The sequence below is a fragment of the Ictidomys tridecemlineatus genome, chromosome 4, assembly GCF_052094955.1.
Source record: "Ictidomys tridecemlineatus isolate mIctTri1 chromosome 4, mIctTri1.hap1, whole genome shotgun sequence".
NCBI lineage: Eukaryota > Metazoa > Chordata > Mammalia > Rodentia > Sciuridae > Ictidomys > Ictidomys tridecemlineatus.
Genome location: NC_135480.1, coordinates 56732738 through 56752998, shown reverse-complemented (window position 1 = coordinate 56752998; position 20261 = coordinate 56732738). Strand labels below are relative to the sequence as shown.

General features: G+C 45.9%; 3 protein-coding genes across 9 annotated transcripts; 1 reads left to right on the top strand and 2 right to left on the bottom strand.

Annotated features, from left to right (window-relative positions):
- Positions 1-1182: 1182 nt before the first annotated feature.
- On the bottom strand, positions 1183-5248 carry Rrp8 (ribosomal RNA processing 8). 2 transcript variants are annotated; one of them, XR_013437776.1, is made up of 7 exons: positions 5018-5248; positions 3382-3742; positions 2755-3208; positions 2540-2669; positions 2321-2413; positions 2128-2224; positions 1183-1919 (listed from the first exon to the last, which is right to left on the bottom strand). XR_013437776.1 is itself a non-coding variant. In XM_005341112.5 (7 exons), the coding sequence occupies exons 1-7, from the start codon at positions 5114-5116 to the stop codon at positions 1800-1802; spliced, it is 1368 nt and encodes a 455-aa protein (XP_005341169.1). In that variant the 5' UTR covers positions 5117-5248; the 3' UTR covers positions 1183-1799. The 2 variants fall into 2 exon arrangements, 1 of the variants encoding a protein (XP_005341169.1); XM_005341112.5 differs by having other exon boundaries at positions 2307-2413.
- A 22-nt stretch (positions 5249-5270) lies between these two features.
- Ilk (integrin linked kinase) lies at positions 5271-11352 on the top strand. 6 transcript variants are annotated; one of them, XM_005341114.5, is made up of 13 exons: positions 5271-5428; positions 5849-5969; positions 8616-8781; positions 8934-9029; positions 9186-9282; positions 9374-9457; positions 9562-9647; positions 9787-9896; positions 10008-10135; positions 10225-10346; positions 10436-10535; positions 10644-10774; positions 10942-11352. In XM_005341114.5, the coding sequence occupies exons 2-13, from the start codon at positions 5881-5883 to the stop codon at positions 11089-11091; spliced, it is 1359 nt and encodes a 452-aa protein (XP_005341171.1). In that variant the 5' UTR covers positions 5271-5428; positions 5849-5880; the 3' UTR covers positions 11092-11352. The 6 variants fall into 6 exon arrangements, with proteins under 6 accessions (XP_005341171.1, XP_005341172.1, XP_077902692.1 ...); XM_005341115.4 differs by having other exon boundaries at positions 5292-5428; positions 5801-5969; XM_005341116.5 differs by having other exon boundaries at positions 5324-5551.
- Positions 11325-12730, bottom strand: Taf10 (TATA-box binding protein associated factor 10). Its single transcript, XM_005341113.4, has 5 exons — positions 12450-12730; positions 12157-12311; positions 11873-11937; positions 11673-11787; positions 11325-11490 (listed from the first exon to the last, which is right to left on the bottom strand). Exons 1-5 carry the CDS (start codon positions 12679-12681, stop codon positions 11401-11403), a joined length of 657 nt encoding a protein of 218 aa, XP_005341170.1. The 5' UTR covers positions 12682-12730; the 3' UTR covers positions 11325-11400.
- Positions 12731-20261: the final 7531 nt, after the last annotated feature.

The window sequence follows — 20261 nt, the reverse complement described above, 5'->3', positions numbered from 1 at the left end:
TGCTTAGGCTAATTTCAAACTCTTGGACTCAAATGAGCAAATACAACCCAGTTCTAGCTATTGCTTAAGCCTTGCAGTAGTTAGGACTATAGGCATGCACCATTACCCCTAGCTTGTCTCACTTTCAAATGACATCTGATGAGTACCTGAACACTTTTAACAGGTATCATCAGCCCACCCAGTTGCTCAAGCCAGAAACCTGGAACTTACTGCAGATTCCATTCTTTCAATCACCCTTGACATCCCACCAATTCTATCTAATGAAGTTCTCCTACTTCTTTCATCACTAGTCCACAACACTTTGGTCTTATGCTACAAACCTAGACTTTTACAGTACTGCTACTCTCATCAATCTCAACTCGAATATATCTTGTCATTTCTTAGCCTTCCCTAGGTAAATGAGTACATTGGCTATACCTCAGGTGATAAGCTGTGGAAACACAAATATGGCTCAGAAGACTGAAGCCTAATCAACAGAGTAACTACAACACACAGTATTTAAATGCTAACTCTTTGTGTAATACTTTGAGAACACAGATGAAAAATAATTCTGCTTTGGGAGTGGGAGAATATGAAACGACTATATTTAGGATGACAAACTTTCCTAAAGTCAGATGAGAAAAACTTTGCTAAAGTCAGTAGAGAACAAAACATGCAAAGGCACTGTGTTACTTATGTTGAATGGTTCACAGCTCATCCAAATGGCTCAGAGCCCTGTTACCTATGTTTTTCTAGTAGGCACTCTCAGATTTGTTCTTAGACAGAAGAGGCTGTATCTTTACACCTGGGCCCAAGGCAGCTACCTTCTAGGGGAGGCTTAGGATCTGTCATCCTATCTCAAATTTCCCTAGCACTAGACTTGCTTGCCTATAGCCTCTGAGGACATGCTGATCTGGGCCTACTACAAGGCAAAAACAATGGACAGACGATTTGACCATAAGCAGCACAATTGCCTATACAAGTGTGATATCAACTAGCTGTGTATGAATAGAAACTCAACTCCTGGACTACCTCTTTCCAAGGACAGTTCAAAATACATTGAGTCTCTAAGCATCTCATGAAATGAGTCTCTTGAAAGTCTTTACCTTAAGTCTCCCAGAGTCTTTCTCAGTCAACAAATCTATTCACTTCAGCCTTCTACCAGCTCCAAGAAAGGTCTTCAAAGAACAATAAGACAACATATAATAGACAGAGTTAGTTTATTGAGCACCTTCTATGTTTCCAGTCCTGGCTATAGACCTCCTCAGTTAACCCAGACAACAATGCTATAAGACAGAAATTTTAGCATTTTCCAAGAGAGAAATGTGATAATCAGAGATTACATGACTTCCAGCTGTAAATAGTAGGCCAAGATTGTAATTGCCATGACAGACAAGCTACCTGTCTGCAGTCTTGAAGGCCTTGGCAGACAGAAGTGAGCAGAGGCTGGTCAGTACAGATCAGAAAAGAGCACAGTGGAGAGATCAGGACAAAAAGCCCATGTGTCTTCTGAGAGATGGAAAGAAGAGCCAAATCCAGAGAACCTTCAATTCCAAACCAACTAGTTTTCATGAGGTCTAAAGATCTATATTCCTCAGATATCTTCCTTTTCTCACAGCAAATTTCTTATTCTTTAGCTTGCACAAGGGATGTTATGCTCCTTGTAACTGAGAAGACTTCACTTAGAGCTGTGACAGGGGTTTTATCATACTTTGTTCTTGGGACAGAGGGAAGGCAATACTAGGTCATGGCCCACAGCTTGGCTGGATTCAGTCTTGAGAGTTCTGAACCTGCCTCCCCTTTCAGGGAGTGTCCAAAGGTCACCTGCGCTTGTAGAGGCATGGCTGAAGTTTCAGGCCTAAAAGTTGAGCCTTGGGCCCTACCCGAGGGGGCCCAGTCTTTTCAAAATCAAACAAGAAGAAGTGACTGTTCCTCAGGTCCTAGGGGAAGAAAAGACCCAGTGAGCTCCAAATGCACACAACTCTTCAAAACACCTCCCTCTAAATCCTTCCGCTAATAAGACAGCTTCATAGGGCTTCCTGAGAGTTGTGCCTCTAGAGAGAAAAATGTCTATTTCACATGTCTATGCCTCCTTCCTGAACACTATACATAAGACAAAAATAGAAACAAACTTCTTGAGGTTCTCACCTTGGAGATGACCTTGAAGCCCAGTTTGGTCACAGCCCCCAGAAAGGCCCGAACATCCTCAAAGCGGCTGCTAACCTCAGCCACTTTCAGAAGACCCCTGAGAAGAGGAGGAAGTTCTGTGTAAATGTGTAGATACATGCATACACATATATATGTATCTAAATCCTAGGGGCTCCTACCCTGGCTTCAATACCCGATTTGCCTCCTCCAGGAAGTCCCTAATGTTGGTTCCCATCAGTGAAAGGCAAAATACAGCCACATCCACAGATTTATCCTCCAGAGGCACCTGTGGAGAGTGGAAATATTGAATGAAGCATATAGTGCTTGAAAGAGATATTCAGTACTGGATTGGATACTAGAATGGGGGGAAGAGGGACTAAAGAGTACAGGCCAGATACATACAAGGGTTTACCTGGGCCATGTCACACACAGTGACCCTGGGATCTAGAGAGGCCAAGTCAAAGCAGTGCACAGGGTTCCGGATACTGGAAGCCAGACGGCAATCTCCACATCCAAAGTCAGCCACCACTAGGGATGCAGGCCTGGGAATGGAAGAGAACGGTCACACATTGGTCTGATCTGAGCCCTTGAATGACCCAAATCATTTCTCAAAGACCCCACCCTCACCGCTGGCGAAGATCCCTGGCAATGCGGTCTACTGGCTGCAGTGGCCACTTCTTCACTTGGCTTTGGAAGCCGCGATGGTAGAGAAAGAAAGCCTCAGGGTCTTCCTGAAAGAGACGCTGTGCAGCACTGCTGGGCCCCGAGTACAACTGTTCATTGAGGTAGCGAAATCGGGCACCATCCAGCCGCTGGGCCATGCGGGCTCGTAGGGCTCCTGCCCGAGTCTCTTGGCTGTTTGGTGTGGGGGCAGGAGGCACCTCTGTGTCCTCTGTGGAGTCCTTGGCAGGAAGCTCGTCTGGTGCTGGAGGTGGACGAAATTTGTTCTTGTGTCTCCGCTTATTCTTTTGCCGATTCCGCCACTGCTTGCGGCTCAAGGTACTCGGGTGTTTAGGAGAAGGAGATCCAAGGCTTGGCTTGGGCAGGTTATTTGTAGCAGTACTCTTCCAGGCTTCGTGGTCTGCAGGGAGGCAGAAAGGAAGGTATTATTTGAGGCAAGGTCCCCTAAATTCTGGCCATAGTCTTGAAGACAGACTGGCCTGGATAAAAGTACTCATTGCCTTTGGTGGATATCCTCTGTGCAATCATCTGAATGATCCCTCCACTACATGTACATATACATATCCAATGTACCTGTTTGGTCAACACTGTCCAGGTGTTGGGTTGAGTTTGAAGAAGTCTGTTTTTGGTGTTTCTTCTTTCTCTTCTCTTCAGCAGAATCTTTGTCAAAAACTTGTTTGTGACACTTCTTCCTTTCTACTTCCTTGTCCTCAGAATCACTGCAAGGTGGGCCCTGTTTTGGACGTTTTTTCTTCCTTTTTCCCCCTCCTTTAGCAGAGGAATTGGCAAACAAGGCCTTTGGCAGTTGTTTCTTCTGTTCTACAACTTCCTCCTCCTCATAGTCACTGCCAGGTGGGCTACCAGGGGGTTGCTGGGAAAGAGATGCTGCTTCTAGGATCCGTAATGTGGCCAAAAGCTGGCGGCGCTTGGAACCCTGGAAGAAAACAAAGGATGAGAATAGGGTGAGACTGGGTGAGGACAAGAAAGGAGAGATAGGGACTTGGTTCAGATATTGGCAGAGGCATCTGGATTTTCCAACTCAACTTCAATTGAGAATTGTGAAGTTTTCCAGATCCAGAACTTTCATGTCACCACCCCAACCTTTGGAAGGCCAGAGAGCCGGAAAAACCTCCTACCCTATTCTGTTCAATGTGTAAATGATTAGTAATTGAGGTTCCCCAGAGGAGTGTGGTAAGGCCACAAGCAAGGGAACCAAAGTGAGACCATTCCAGTCCCTCGTTTCAGGCTTTTACCTCCAGCTGATACCTTTAGAAGTAGGGAGGTTTCTTCAACACAGGAGGAACAGGATTACATGTAGTAAATGTGATAGTTGCAGTATACAGAACATCCTGAAAGGAAGAAGCTACACAGAGAGACCAGTGGCCTGGATTAGGCTGATGAGCTATGGGGATGAAAACAAAGTAGGCAGTCCATGTTGGAGACTGACTGAAGGATAGAAAAAGCCTGTGAAGTACAGCAGTCCTCACATCTACTGAGCCTGAAAAGAAAAGGTCTACTGTTAAAGGAAAAGGAAAGCTGATTCAGGATTAAAAGTCCTAATGAGTGCTCCTAGGCTAAGTATTTACCTTGAAGGTTCTCAATCAACCCCACACCCCCTTGAATAGCAATACTGACAACTCTTCCCTGTCACCCACTCTTACTCTCTCCACTCAATTATCTATTCTCCACACTGCAACCAATAATAACCTTTTCAAGGCTGGGGATGTAGCTCAGTGGTAGTGTGCTTGCCCAAAATGCCCAAGGTCCTGGATTATTCCCAAAACCTCGAGAGAAGAGAGATGGAAGAGAATGGAGAGGGAAGAGGAAGGGAGGAAGAGAACTCCTTTTCAAAATTCAAATCTGAAAAAAATCACCCCCCTGCCAAACACACTTCATTGACTTCTGTAGCCTCAACATATGCAAAACTTCTACTTCTTCAACAGCACCCCCTTTCATTTACTCGGTGTTCCAATCCATGGATTTTAACAGAACAGCAAATGCTCCTTGCCCCTTTCCTATCCTAGGAAACTCCTTCTCTTCAACAAATTCTACTCAACCAACTACTTCGGATCCAGATCTTCAGATCACCTACTGTGCTGTAAATACCCGCTCTCCCAAACGTACAGGCAAGGCATGCCCCATCACCGCGATCCATTAGGGTCTGATTCGCGGCCTGATGCAATCCCGCTACCGCTATGGAGTCCCTTACCTCGATTTGCGAGGCTGCCGCTGGCCGAGTCTGTGGGGTTACCAGCCGAAGGCCTGCGGCTACTGGGGCCGCCCCGGCCCATTCAGGCTCCTCGAACATGTGGGCTGCGAGGGCAGAGTGGCAAAGCCCACCCTACTCTCCACGTGCCTAGAGCGTCTCGGAAGTCAAAACGTCCTGACGCCCCAGGACACAGCCGGAAACCAAAGAGTAAGGACAGCGGTGCTAGAGCGGCCTGTGTGACGCAGAAACCATCGAGTGTAGGCTCTCGTGGGCTAGAAGGGCAAGGGAGGTTATAGGACGGGAGGGAAGGCCGCCCGCGGTGGCCGTAGAGGGCCAGGGTGGGGCGGGGCCGGGCGGCGGGCGCGGCCGGACGGGAGTTCCCCGAAGAAGGCGCCTCCAGCCCGAGACCCGGTGAGTGCGGGAGGACCGGCGCCCGCTGACCAAGACTGCCAACCCGTTACTCCTCACTCAGCCTGAGTTCTGAGTAGGGAACCAGAGCGATCCTCGGGAAGGACCCCCATCCGGTCTCCCAGGGTAAACGGAGCCAGAGCCACTTCCCCATCCCCCACCCCCCCACTCAGAGCGCTGTTCGAGGGTAGGGTCTCCGCGCCTGCTGTGCGACTTGGATTCTGGAGATAGCCTCGTGATCACTCCTACCCCTCCTGGACCTTCCTTCCCTCGCGCCCAGGGGATTATCCACTCTCCCTGAACTCTCTCACAGACCACTATTATCCAGGGCACAACGCCCAGCCCCCTCCTCAGCACCAACACTTTTCCCTCTAGCGGATAAAGCTCGGGCTCATCCCCCTTCCCTGGGCTCAACCCCCACAGTCCCCAGGCTTCCCCCTCGCCGGGACGCTGCTATGGACGACATTTTCACTCAGTGCCGGGAGGGCAACGCGGTTGCCGTACGCCTGTGGCTGGACAACACGGAGAACGATCTCAACCAGGGGTGAGCTGAAGCGGTTGGAAGTCTCTTTCTCCACTATGTGGGGTGCTCACATCCAGTGGGGGACTGCTGACTTAGCCATCCAATGTAATGAGCGCTAAGCACAGCCTGTCGTGGGCAAAGGGTCTCCACAGAGGAAGCAGTGTTTGCGCCGAATCTTAACTGTTACGTTTCACAAGCAGAGGTGCAAAGAGCTTCATAGCCTTAATGAACTACATGGGCAAACGTTAGGAGGCAAGACAGCACAGAATGCCAGGATATTGTCTGGAGTTACATGTTGCTGGAGGATAGAAGAGCTCTGTGGGATGGAGCATTGGGTATAAGTGAAAAAGAACGAGAGAAAGGGCTGGAGAGACCTGCAGGAGTCATGCTTCTATTCTAAGAGCTTGGTTTTAAGGTTGTGTAGTGATAAGATGTTCCATGAGTATCATCTTAGATGCTTTGTGAAAAGCATGCAATTTCCTAGTTCATCCTAGAAGTGATGTTTTGGATCACATTTGGGAAGGTGAAAAATGAGATGTGATCAGCTTCCAGAAATCTTAAGGATGAAAAATTAATGGGCTTGGTGTGGAAAATGAAGGATGGCTTTGACTTGGGCACTTGAACAGATCTAGTGGTTGCTTTTACTGAGATGGAGAAAACTGAAGGTTGAGGCTTTCTGTTCTGTACATATAAACTTAAGGTGACTGTACAGCAACTTGGAAATGTTAAGTAGGTTAACATAGATTTGGAGTTCAGGAGATCGATCTGACTTGTAAGCAGATTGGAGATACAGTAGCATGTACATGATAGTGAAGATTGTCTCAGTAGGAGATGAAAAGCCTGGCCGACTGAAAAGATACAATCAGAAGTTGAAGAAATACAAAATAAAGGTTAGAGAATACATGTATTAACAGAGGGAATGGTGAATAATAGTATAGGCTACTGAGAAGTCAAAGAACCTAAACGTTTTGAAGTTACTGTTGCATTTACAATTAGAATATATTTTATGACCTCCGAGTGCTGTTTCAGATGATTAATTGGTGAAGAGATCACAAACTACATAGGGTTCCTTCAATTGAGGAACTGTACTGAATACCTCCTGTGGTGGGTGCTAGTCCCACAACCATAGATAATCTTTGTCCTCAAGGTGGTGACTCCGGCAGGTGGAAAGTAAATGGGAGGTGAGGAAATAAGAGAAAATAAATGTGGATTAGTTTTCAATGTTGCCTGACGCAAGAAACCAAGACAAGCAGTAGTGTTGGCAATTCAGGATAGTGGATTTTAATTTTTTAGCTTTTTTTTTTTAAAAGTGTGGGATTAATTCTTTAGGTTTGAGAGATCAGGATCATCTATCATCTTAGTCCAGGCTGCACTGGTTCCAATAGTCTTATGCTGTTTTTCTTTAATAATTTGCAAAATCACTAGTTTCATTTCCCATATAATTCATAAAGGGTACTCTGATAAGAGAGTGGGTACAGTAATTATTCTGTTCTGAGGAAATTTAGAGGTTTAGGCAGAGCTGCCCAGTGTGACACACATATTTGAAGATTCCTCACTGCCAAAAGGTGAAGAGGTAGCATTGGTGATATCGGAAGATTTCATTGCTGGTTTGAGGTACTAGAGTGTTGGAGCCCAATCTGTCTATATGCTGGATATGAGGTGGTGGTTAATTCCCTGCAGGCCTACTTGAGATAATAGTCCAGACTTTGAAGTAACAAGCAGCCTGACAGTGGACAGAATCCTTTTGCCCATACCTATGCCGTCAAATTTGGGGTCACAGACTGCTGGAAGCTGATAACAGTATAAATTGAAGGTTTGGGAGGCAAAGCTGGGGGGATGAGGGTGAAGCTTCCAGAGATACCCACCTCCTGGGAAAACTTTGGCTATTTGTGAGTAGAAGAGGACAGACTGTGGAAGGGAAATTATTTCGTTAAAAGCAACCCCCCTGCCCCGCCATCCCCCCCACACACACACACTCTTCAACTCGTTGGGGCACCTGGGTGGCCAGACCCTTGATCTGTTCCAGGCTCCCCGTCTAGAGCCCCCGCAGGAAGTGACCACAGCAGTAAGGCATCCGGAGGCTGTGGCCAGGGCTTGGGACCGCCCCCCTGCTCCGCCCCTCAGATCAAAAGCCCAGGACAAGAGGGAATTTCCTTTTATGGCTCCAAGCTGTCAGGCCAACCTAGCTCCCACCCAATTGTTTTGCTTGTACACTTCTTTTACTTTATAAAACATATGCCCTGGGAAAAGAAAAAAACAGGGATGGTTTTCACTCTAAACAACCATTCTCATACTTTCTGTCCATTACTGCTAAGTAGGAGAATCATGTTTTATGTGGTGTTTTCTCATAGTAATCAAAAGCATTTCCCCTTTTCTTTGTAAATCCCTCCAAAACATCATTTTTAATTCCATTCCTTTTTAGATATTAGTTTCAATATCAGAGTTAAACACTGTTTCCTTTCCCATGAAGTTAAGTTTTCTAGATGGTTGGTTGGGTGTCAAGCTCAGGGGAAAGTGAATTGGACAATTGGAAGTTGCTGGCATGAATGAGAAGTCCTAGAGAAGGGAGCCTTACCAGAGAGTGTACAGAACAACCATCCGTTTTTCATGAATCAAAGCTTTTTCCCAGACCACCTTCAGCTCAGTGACTCTTGCCCTTTTTCTAAGGGATGATCATGGCTTTTCTCCCTTGCACTGGGCCTGCCGAGAGGGCCGCTCTGCAGTGGTTGAGATGCTGATCATGAGGGGGGCACGGATCAATGTGATGAACCGTGGGGACGACACCCCCCTGCATCTGGCAGCTAGTCACGGACATCGTGATATTGTACAAAAGGTAGGCACAAAACCCTCCATCACCCATATCACAGACATACCATGAGGTCAGCAGGCACTTATAATCTAAGGTGCCTTCCCATTTTCCATGCTGGAACACATTTGGGACTGACTACCTTCTATCTCTTCTTTTTGTCTGGCCATGGGGCCCAGCTGTTGCAGTATAAGGCTGACATCAATGCAGTGAATGAACATGGGAATGTGCCTCTGCACTATGCCTGTTTTTGGGGCCAGGATCAAGTGGCAGAGGTGAGTACTCAGGCCCCAAGTCCTGGGACGAGTAAGAAGCAAAGTGAGCCTAAAACCTCAACCTATCCTATTGGTACTATCATGTGACACTCAAAAGGATTGTTGACTGCCAGGGAAGTAGCAGGGGTATTCATCAAAACCACCTTTTCATTCCAGGATCTGGTGGCTAATGGAGCCCTTGTCAGCATCTGTAACAAGTATGGCGAGATGCCTGTAGACAAAGCCAAGGCACCCTTGAGAGAGCTTCTCCGAGGTCCATCCCTTACCCCTTGGTTCTTTTGATTTGTCCTTCCCTGCCTGTGTCCTTCCTCTTTACCACAACTCAGGCTGTTTTTCTTCCCCAGAACGGGCAGAGAAGATGGGTCAGAATCTCAACCGTATTCCATACAAGGACACATTCTGGAAGGGGACCACCCGTACTCGGCCCCGTGAGTCACTGTTGTGGAGGGGGGGGGGGTTGAAATAGTGTTATCCTGGGCTCCTTGGGCTGCATTAGAGCAACGCTGGGTGCCTGACCTGCCCATATTCTTAGGAAACGGGACCCTGAACAAACACTCGGGCATTGACTTTAAACAGCTCAACTTTCTGGCGAAGCTCAATGAGAATCACTCTGGAGAGGTGACTCTTCCCCTTCTTGTCCCTCCCTTCCAAAACTCCCACAAATTACCTGCTTTGCACCTGCTTTTAAGATTTCCTCCCAGTTAATGGACAAAGAAGTGGTGGCTTTAAAGCCTCCTAACCTGTACTTGTCCTTCAGCTATGGAAGGGCCGCTGGCAGGGAAATGACATTGTCGTGAAGGTGCTGAAGGTTCGAGACTGGAGTACAAGGAAAAGCAGGGACTTCAATGAGGAGTGTCCCCGGCTCAGGTGGGGCAAGGTCTAAACTGGAAGTTGCTGGTTCCCAGGAACTCTGAATGGTACAGAAAGGGGAGATCTTTTATCATAATTCTCAGCCAGGGACAATCTTCCCTCTCCCAGGATTTTCTCACACCCGAACGTGCTCCCAGTGTTAGGTGCCTGCCAGTCTCCACCTGCTCCTCACCCTACACTCATCACACACTGGATGCCATATGGATCCCTCTACAATGTACTACATGAAGGCACCAGTGAGTAGGAATGCTGAACTTGTCAGGGAGGGCCTGGGGGAAGGGGTACACGTCTTCTTCAAATTGTTTTAACTCTTGCCTCCCCTTAGATTTTGTCGTGGACCAGAGCCAAGCTGTGAAGTTTGCTTTAGATATGGCAAGAGGCATGGCTTTCCTGCACACACTAGAGCCCCTCATCCCACGACATGCACTCAACAGTCGAAGTGTAATGGTGAGGCCATCAAGTTCATTACTGTCCCAGGCCCCAAAAGCCTTTGCCTATCTAAAATGGGACTCACCTGCTTCCACGTATCTTCTCAGATTGACGAGGACATGACTGCCCGAATCAGCATGGCCGATGTCAAGTTTTCTTTCCAATGCCCTGGGCGCATGTATGCACCTGCCTGGGTGGCCCCTGAAGGTGGGTGAGGGCATCACGTTGGGAGGTAGAGGCGGACCAGCTCAATAATAGAGGGGGCAGAGACAGGATAGGCTAGACAGGTGAAACAAACAATGGCTATTCCCCCAGCTCTGCAGAAGAAGCCTGAAGACACAAACAGACGTTCAGCAGACATGTGGAGTTTTGCAGTACTTCTATGGGAACTGGTGACACGAGAGGTACCCTTTGCTGACCTCTCCAATATGGAGATTGGAATGAAGGTGAGTGTAGAACTGTATATACTTGTGTTGCAAAGGTGGTAATGATCATCGTAGTAGCCTAGGCTCTTCCCAAATTTGTTCAGTCATTCTGTTCAAGAACCAGAGGCCTCTGCTCACGTGATGGACTCAAATTCTGAGACTCACCTTGTTTTTCCTTTCGTTTGCAGGTGGCACTAGAAGGCCTTCGGCCTACCATTCCACCAGGTATTTCCCCCCATGTGTGTAAGCTCATGAAGATTTGCATGAATGAAGACCCTGCCAAGCGGCCCAAGTTTGACATGATTGTGCCTATTCTGGAAAAGATGCAGGACAAATAGGACTGGAAGGTCCCTGCCTGAACTCCAGAGGTGTCAAGACATGGTTGGGGGAGTACACCTCCCCAGAGAAGCAGGCCTCTGGTTGCCTCCCCTGCCTCCAGTCATGGTACTACCCCAGATATGGGGCCAACCCCTGCTCCCATCCCTACCACTGTGGCCCCAAAAGGGGTTGAGCTCAGAGCTTTGTCACTTGCCACAAGGTGTCTCCCAGCATGGGAGGGATCAGCCCCGCCTGTCACAATAAAGTTTATTATGAAAACAGGCTGGTGTGGGGACATGGGAACAGACAAGTACATTGGGTTGGGTGGCTCAGGTGAAATAGTGCGGCTTCTTCACATTGATGCCATATTCGCTGAGGGCAGGGGTCAAGTCCTCCATGGTTAGAGTGTACTTGCGGTCCTGAGGGAAGAGGGAAGAGTACCAGCTGAGCACAGGAATCCCAGATTCCAATCCCATGTGGGTGACCCTGGGTATGACTTATACCTCCCCTAGGATGCAGTTCCCCAAAGGGGTTTGCTGGATAAATTAAGCCTCTACTGTTGTGGAGAGTAGTTACTGACTCAGTGAGCTTCCCTTCACACCTTGCTTTTGCTCCGGGAGCTGCCAGAGGCTGTGCCCTTCATTTTGCAGTGCTGTAGGGCATCGTTGGCAATATCTGAGATGAATTTCTGGGCAGCTAGGGAGATGAGCCGAATTCTAGAGAAAAAAAAACTGGTATGAGGAGATGGACAACAAACCATACAAAGCACCCAAAGCTCTGTCCTGCCCTGGGTTTACTCACATGCGTGGATCTGAGGCCTCAAAGCCAGCCCGGTTCAGATAATAACCAGTCACTGCATCTGGGATCTGAGAAATCAATTAGACAACTGTCAGTGTTAGCCCTGTGCCCTGATGGGCTAAGTGGGAAGAGGGTAAGGGAAAAGATTTGGTCTTCATATCAGATGGAAGATCGTAGTTTGGGTGGGCAGAGGGAATAAACAATAGAAGACGCTGGAAAGCACGCAGGTGTAGCTGAAAATTGTTATGACAGTGGGCCTAATAGCCGTGTTCAGGCAGGAAGCCCACCGTAGGCGTGTAATCCTCCAGCTGCATCAAGAAGTCCACCAGAGGCGTGCTGGACACCACCGGCTTTACGTCTCCGTTGGCCGCGCTCGGCAGTACGTAAACCCCGTTAGACATAGCCCCCTCCGGGGGCGCCGCGCCGCCCGCAGACACCGGAGCTGGAGGAGAACCAGCAAACTGAGACTCAGAGGTGGGGCGCAGGGTCCCAGCTAGGTCTGCCTGGTACCCTCTGCCCTCACCCGCCGCTGGGCCCAGTCCAAGACGTTTCCCTCACCCTCACCCGTCCCGGCCCTCACCCGCCCCGCGCCGCTCGGCCGGCTCCCCGGCCCGCGCCGCCACAGGTCCCGTGACCCCAGCCGCGGCTCCAGCCCCAGGCCCCCCTGCAGTTCCCGCGGGGCTGGCCTTGTTCTCCGCGGCGGTGCTGACGGGCAGCGCAGCGGGAGCCGAGACCGGGGGCGTCGGGCCCGGGGCCGAGGCGGCGGAGGCTGGCGCCGCCTCGGGGTCCGCGCCGGAGCCGCTGCAGCTCATCGGGCCGGTGGGAGAGGCGGCGAACAGAGGCGCTTCCGCTTCCGCTCACGCTACGCACACCCGGGGTGACGTCACACGTTCTGCGACTCGCCCCGCCTGTCACCGTGTCAGCTCTTCTGTGGGTCCCACCTCCTCCCATGGCTTGTGGGCGGGTTAGGTAAATAACCAAAGGGAAAAAAAACAGTGGGGAGCTTTGCTGCTGTAGACATTCCACCTTCCACCCCGCAACACTCCATGGCAGTTCTGCCCGGATGGGAGACACTGTATATCCGGGACACAGTGCGGGTCTGGGACACTTCATTCAGATGGACGCTTAGACCTTGCTTTGGGGCCGTCGGTCCGACCCTCCTTGACTACGAGCTTCTTGGCAATCTGCATACTTAGTAGTTACCTTATTCAGCCTTTTAAGTGTCGTAATGGAGTTAGAAAGCTCCCCGCCCCGCCAATTGCTTTGAGAGAGAAAAGCAGCATGTCGCGCTGCTGTAGATGGAAAGGGGAGATATTTCAGCCTAAGGAGATAACAGACAAATCACAACGAGTGTAAACGTGAGGTTGTCAACAACATTTATTTAATTCTTATTTGTCAACTCTTAAGCTAGAGCCTGAAAATACAAAGTTAAATAGGACAAAATTCTAGTCCTCTAGGCAACAACGGTCTTGGAAACTAACACACTGGCAATTTCAATACTCTGCGGTAGTTAACAATGCTAGAGGTAGACACAGGTGAGCAGTGCAAGGGAGGAAGAGAACATATGCTACCCACCTCCAGGTGCCAGGCACTCTATCAACATGATTCCACTTAATTTTATTCCCTGATTATGAAAGGCAGGTAGTAATATCCCCACTTACATGAGGAAACAGTCTCAGATAAATTTACTTGTCCAAGTTTCTCTCCTACAAAACCAAGATTCAACCAGGTTTGGTTTTGAAAGTTTATGATTTTTTCTGCCATACCAAAATCAGCTAGCCTCGGGGAATCAAAGTGATTTCTGAGCTGAGTCTTGAAAGAATCATGTAAATCATGGAGGCATTTGTATCAGGGGGTGGTGTTCTGGGCACTGGAGAGCTTCAGCTAAGGTAAGAGTTTCTTGGCCCTTGGGGCAAATAGAGGAACAATGATTTGCTACTCAGGATCTGCTGCAGGCTGGACGGCGGGGCCCGCGTGAGCCTTGGCTCCGCTTCTGCCCGCTGCTGTTTTCACCTGCTGCCTTCCTGCTGGGCGCTTTCGCGGGTCGCTGTCAGTGCACGCCGGCTTGCGATGCTGCAATCCGGCTGAGCACAAAAACACAAGCCAGATGGAACTGAAACAAAGTTTTATTTTGTGAGAGGCCGTGTGCGTCCCCCTAACAAGCCGGTCCACACACCCACACACGTGTGTCCCTACCGGACCCGGGGGGCTCCACTTCCCCCGGAACACCCTCCTACCATCCTTCCCCAACCAATGGGAACTCTCCAGGAGTCTTGTAACTTGAGTCCCCAAATGGGCCTAAGTGAACAGTAGGAGCCCAATTTCCATATGAATGTAATACTTTGCAGTGGCTCCTAGCATCTGCCCCCTTCTGTTTAATTAAGCAATGGCAATGTGGCTAGGGACCGTGCCTGGTAGGTTGTCCAATTTAACATGTGGTTCTTACCCGTCATGGGAGAACTGACTTTTACACGTCAGTTTCCTGTCTTAGGTTGAATCCACTGTAATCAGATCAACCCGTCACTGACTACCGGTCTAGCATAGCCATGCTTGTGGATAGGCCTAAGCACCAGTGGGGGGGTGAGGTTCTTGCCTCACCTCTGTTGGCCCCCAAATTTAACTTTGGTGCCAGTGGGGGGGTGAGGTTCTTGCCTCACCTCTGTTGGCCCCCAAGTTTTAGACCATCACTAGTAGAAGGGAGGAAGATACAGAAATGCCACGACACCAAGCCAATTGACGGCTCCTTAGGAAGAACAGTAACACTGGTGACACAGCAGCTAAGATATTTCAGCACTACCATAATTCACTGTATCAACAAATAGAGCACAATGCATACAGGTGATACATAGTCCAGGCAAGTTGTGTAAGCAGTTCAAAGTGGAGGAGTCTATCAATATGTCCATTTCCTCCCAAAGTAAATTAAGTCCTTGATTGAGCAGTTCAAAGTGGAGGAGTCTGTCAATATGTCCATTTTCTCCCAAAGTAAATTAAGTCCTTGATTGAGGATACTTATTGAGTTATATTGATTGATGTATCAGTTTATATAGTTTACTGTGATAGCTATCATAGAAGTTGTAGTTTGGTTTTATCTTAGTCTTCACCGGCATTGGGATGGAGATGGGAATTCTGGCCATGGTGCTAAAGAGACATTATCTTGAACAGAATTGTTAAATATAATGAAAAGGAAAGGTGAAAGTAAACAAACAGATCTGTTAACCACCTTTAAAAGCAAAATTTATAACAGCTGTTTACCTAATTTAAATTAAACCATATAAGTCACGTGATTTTTTTTTTTTTTTTTTTTTTTTTTTTTTTTGGATCCATTTATATCTATTTATACATGAGCGCTCCTTATAAATGAAATATGGACATACACACATACAGACATACAACACAAAACAGTGCATACATAACATAGAACATATAGGACAATAGTAAATAAAGGCCTTGTAGCTATACCTAGGTGAAATCTCCATTGCAATGTTTAAAAACTTTACAGTTAAAAAAAAAATAAAACACAGTCAAAAAATAAAACTGATCAGAAAAACATTAACCTAGGTTTGTATGAGCTCAAAAAGAAAGAGAAAATAAATAAATAAATAAAATAGAACCTTATGATGTGGGAAAAATGTAATAATAAAATAGATATTGAAAAAGGCACCGTGGTAAATCACTGTTGTAGATGTAAGAATAGCCAAGCTGGAGCTCTGGATATCAGCTGTTATGGATTTGAGTCAAATCATCTTCTTTTTCTGTAGAAATTGTTTTAGTTAATCTCTCTGGAATCCAAATTGGTTGCTGTTCCTCCTGTGGAAAAACACAGACGGAGCCCCGACTCCAGACTATTACTGGGTCCGGACCTTTCCATTGTCCTGTTAGAATATCTTTCCAAAGTACCTTAGGCTTATGTACATTTTTCGGATACATATGTCTTTCCGCAGCACTAAGTCCTGATGAATCCAAATTTAGAAAGTTTAGAGTAAAAAGGGTTATTTTAAGTTTATCTTTGGGGGATATATACCCTTTTCCAATTCCTTCCTTTTGTTTTAATAAGTACATTTTAATAGTTTGATGAGCTCTTTCAACTATGCCTTGACCCTGTGGATTGTATGGGATTCCTGTTATATGAGTAATGCCAAATGATGAGCAAAATTGTTTAAAAGAGTTAGACGTATAACCAGGAGCGTTATCAGTTTTTAACTGTTTAGGAACACCCACAGTGGCAAAATTTTGTAAGCAATGAGCTATAACATCTTTAGTTTTTTCTCCGGCATGAAGGGAGCCCATTAAAAATCCAGAAGAAGTATCAACTGTAACATGTAAATATTTTAATTTTCCAAATTCTGGCAAGTGTGTAACGTCCATCTGCCAAATATGGTTAGGTATCAGTCCTCTAGGATTGACTCCAAGATTAACTTGTGGTAAAAATGTCACACAATTTTGACATTGTTTTATTATATGTCTGGCTTGTTCCTTAGTTATTTTAAAACGTTTTTGTAAGGTATTAGCATTGACATGGAACCTTTTATGAAAATTTATAGCTTCTTCTATTGTGGAGAAAATATGTATGTCATGTGTAGATTTATCTGCTAGTTCATTACCCAAACTAAGGGCTCCAGGCAACCCTGTATGTGCCCTGATATGTCCAATAAAGAATGGATCTTTTCTGTCCCAGATTAGAGTTTGTATAGCAGAAAACAAAGAGAAAACAGTAGAGGAAGGAGAAATCCTACCAGCATCTTCAAGGGATGCTATAGCATTAACTACATACTGGCTATCAGAGAATAAATTAAATACAGAATCTTTGAACATCATAAAAGCTTGTAATACTGCATTGAGCTCTACCTTTTGAGCTGATTGTTTGGGTACTAAAAATGTAAAAGTTTGATCAGGGGTAACTACCGCTGCTGTACCATTGTTTGACCCATCAGTGAATATATTTGGAGCATTCATGATAGGGTTTTTTTTTGTCATTTTAGGAAAAACTACAGGATGCTTAGACCAAAAGGACAACAAGGGATTAGATGGCAAGTGATTATCAAATGAGACACTAGATTTACACATGATTATTGCCCAAGTATTTAACTCATTAGCTAACTCATCAATTTGATCCATAGTATATGGAGTAATAATTTTATTGGGAGAAATCCCAAACACTCCCTTCGCTGCTTTTATCCCTTTGAGTATTAATTGTCCTACAGCCTCAGGATATCTAGTAAGAATAGTATTAGGGGAATACGATAAATGTATCCACAATAATGGACCTTCTTGCCAAAATACTCCTGTAGGAATATTTTTTGTTGGTAGTACAATAAATAATAAAGGCAAACTTATATCAATTCTATCCAAATGCATATTTTCCATATATGTTTCAATGATTTTTAATGCCTTTCTTGCTTCAGGCGTTAACATGCGGGGTGAATTTGGATCTGATGGACCTTTTAGGATATCAAATAAAGGTCCTAATTCTCCTGTTGGTATGCCTAGGTAAGGCCTTATCCAGTTTATGTCTCCCAATAATTTTTGAAAGTCATTAAGTGATTTGAGTTGATCTACTCGTATTTGAATTTTTGGTGGACGGACCATGGTTGAGGATAATAAAACTCCTAAATAATTAATTGGAAAATTTAATTGTACTTTATCTATTGCTACGTCTAGATTATAATTTTTTAGTAAGTTTGTAAGTGTGGCATAACATTCTAGCAATGTGTTCTTATCTTTATGTGCTAATAACACATCATCCATATAGTGAAATATTTGTAGTTCAGGATTTTGATTTCTAAGTGGCTGGATTGCTTTATTAACATAAATTTGACACATAGTCGGGCTGTTCGCCATCCCCTGGGGTAAAACTTTCCACTCATATCTCTGATCAGGACCTTCATGATTTAGTGCAGGGATAGTAAATGCAAAATGTGGACTATCCTCGGGATGAATTGGAATTGAAAAGAAACAATCCTTAATATCTATAGTTAACACATGCCAGGTTTTTGGTAAAGCAGACAATTGGGGAATCCCTGATTGAGCAGGTCCCATAATAACCATCTCATTATTAATGGCTCTTAAATCTTGTAATAATCTCCATTTACCAGATTTCTTTTTAATGACAAAAATGGGAGTATTATGGGGAGATACGGAAGGTTGTAAATGTCCTTCCGCTAATTGTTGTTTGACCAGATCGTGGGCTACTTGTATCTTTTCTTTAGTCAGGGGCCACTGAGGAACCCACACTGGTCTTTCTGATTTCCATGTAATTTTGATTGTCTCAGTGGCCCTTTTTGAAAACCCAATCCATGTTTATTTATTTCTTGATCTATTTGAATTGGTGCTATCATATCTTGATCTTGTTTCCTTAATCCTTTTTCTTTTCTAAAGCCTTGTTTAGCCCTACTAGTGGGCGCGTTAGAATTGACGTTATTTGTTAATGTCAATCCTAATTGATCTAGGACATCCCGTCCCCATAAATTTATGGGAAGATGGTCCAATACATAAGGCTGTATAGTTCCTTCACATCCTTCAGGATCCCTCCAATCTAATACCATAGCACTTCTATGGGGGTTAGTTGCCACTCCTAGGCCTCGAAGCGTTTGAGTGGCTTGTTGCAATGGCCAGTGCTTTGGCCATTCCTGACGAGATATGATGCTGAGGTCAGCACCTGTGTCCAGCAGCCCATTAAAATCATGTCCTTGAATATTTAATTTTAGCATTGGGCGAGAATCTAAATTTAAAGAAAGCATAGCCCAATCTACACCTGTGGAGCCTAATCCCTTGGAACCTCTTTCTACATTACAACTGGAAAATTCATCATGTAGGCTGGGTATTATTAATAACTGTGCTATTCTATCTCCTGATGAAATTACGGATATACCTCTTGGAGAACTGGCTATAATTTTTATTTCACCCTCATAATCGGGATCAATTACCCCAGGACTTATCATAAGTCCTTTTAGTGTAGAAGAACTGCGTCCTAATAATAAGCCTACTGTTCCTTGGGGAAGAGGTCCTTTTATTCCTGTGGGAATGATTTGAACTCCCATCTCTGGAGTTAATACTGCTCTGGCAGAGGCACAGATGTCCAACCCTGCGCTCCCTCTAGTTTGTCTGATGAGGGATCTGATGGATAGTGCGTCCTGGGCACTACCTTGATGGTGCTGCTGGGTTCCTCCATTGCCCCGTATATTTGTGGCTTTGGGCCCCGGGGCATTGGGCCCTCCAATTCGTTTTTTGACAACGGGGCCTGATACCTTTCTCCACGATATTGTGGGTAGACACTTGGTCTTTGTCCATTTTTTGATAACGGAATACCCTCTATGGTGGTTTGAGAACGGCATTCATTAGCCCAATGTCTCCCTCTATGGCATCGTGGGCAAATACCCGGGATTCTACTCCTTTGATACCTAGCTTTGTTAAACCCTCCTCCTATGGGGCAATTTCTTTTAAAATGTCCTTTCTGATTGCAATTATAGCATGTTTTTGGTTTGGTATCTAAAGCCTGTTTTACTTCAGCTGCCATGACTTGTCCTTGTTCATCAATGTCGCTACATAATTTAATATATGTGTTTAAATCTCCATGTTTCCACGGTCTAATGACCTCTTTGCAGCAACGATTTGCTTGGTCATAAGCCAGTTGTTTTATAAATGGCATTGCCTGTTCTGTATTTTCAAATGTCTTAGAGGCTGTTTCAATAAGTCTAGCTACAAAGTCAGCGTAGGGCTCATTAACTCCTTGTGTTATCTTAGATAGTTGACCTTGTAAATCCCCTTGTCCCTTCAAAGTTTTCCATGCCTTAATTGCATTCATAGTGATCTGAGCGTATACGCCAGGATCATATCTAATCTGTTGCCTCTGACCCTCATAAGGTCCTTTCCCCAATAGCATTTGAGAATCTCTTTCAGGATAACCTGCTGCTGCATTTCGCCTAGCTGTCTCCCTGCAAAATTCCTCATTGGCAATTTTCCATAATAAATATTGTCCTCCATTTAGCACAGAGTGACACACGCTAGCCCAATCTTCTGGTGTTAAGTCCCAGCTGGTAATAGATTCGACCATTCTGACAGTAAAGGGAGCCGCAGGCCCGTAGGTTTGTACAGCTTCCTTTAATTGCTTTACTATTTTGAAATCTAAGGCACGGTAAACTCGTTCCCTTTCTTCTCCCCGCTCAACTACAGGGCATGCTAACTTTTGGGGTCCTGCCTCAGGATTCTGTTCATCACCTATGGAAACTGAGGGCTGCTCAGCTACAGGTGAAGCTGTTGGTTGAATTACGCCCTCTGGTGATGGAACGGAGTTAGTACTAGCCTCCCTATCTGAGGGTCGTTTTTTCCCTAAGCTTGCCTTCTTCAATTTTTCTTCTGTCTGACTAGCTTGAGGGACCTTTTGTTTTGCTTGACC

Coding starts and splice junctions, on each gene's coding strand:
- Rrp8 (XM_005341112.5), bottom strand. CDS start 5,116: ATGTTCGAGGAGCCTGAATGGGCCGGGGCGGCCCCAGTAGCCGCAGGC. Junction 2,414..2,539: donor CTGTGTGTGACATGGCCCAG/GTAAACCCTTGT, acceptor CACTCTCCACAG/GTGCCTCTGGAGGATAAATC. Junction 2,225..2,306: donor AATCGGGTATTGAAGCCAGG/GTAGGAGCCCCT, acceptor TCCTCTTCTCAG/GGGTCTTCTGAAAGTGGCTG.
- Ilk (XM_005341114.5), top strand. CDS start 5,881: ATGGACGACATTTTCACTCAGTGCCGGGAGGGCAACGCGGTTGCCGTA. Junction 9,648..9,786: donor ATGAGAATCACTCTGGAGAG/GTGACTCTTCCC, acceptor CTTGTCCTTCAG/CTATGGAAGGGCCGCTGGCA. Junction 10,536..10,643: donor TGCCTGGGTGGCCCCTGAAG/GTGGGTGAGGGC, acceptor CTATTCCCCCAG/CTCTGCAGAAGAAGCCTGAA.
- Taf10 (XM_005341113.4), bottom strand. CDS start 12,681: ATGAGCTGCAGCGGCTCCGGCGCGGACCCCGAGGCGGCGCCAGCCTCC. Junction 11,788..11,872: donor GAGGCCTCAGATCCACGCAT/GTGAGTAAACCC, acceptor TTTTTTCTCTAG/AATTCGGCTCATCTCCCTAG. Junction 11,491..11,672: donor GCTCCCGGAGCAAAAGCAAG/GTGTGAAGGGAA, acceptor CTCTTCCCTCAG/GACCGCAAGTACACTCTAAC.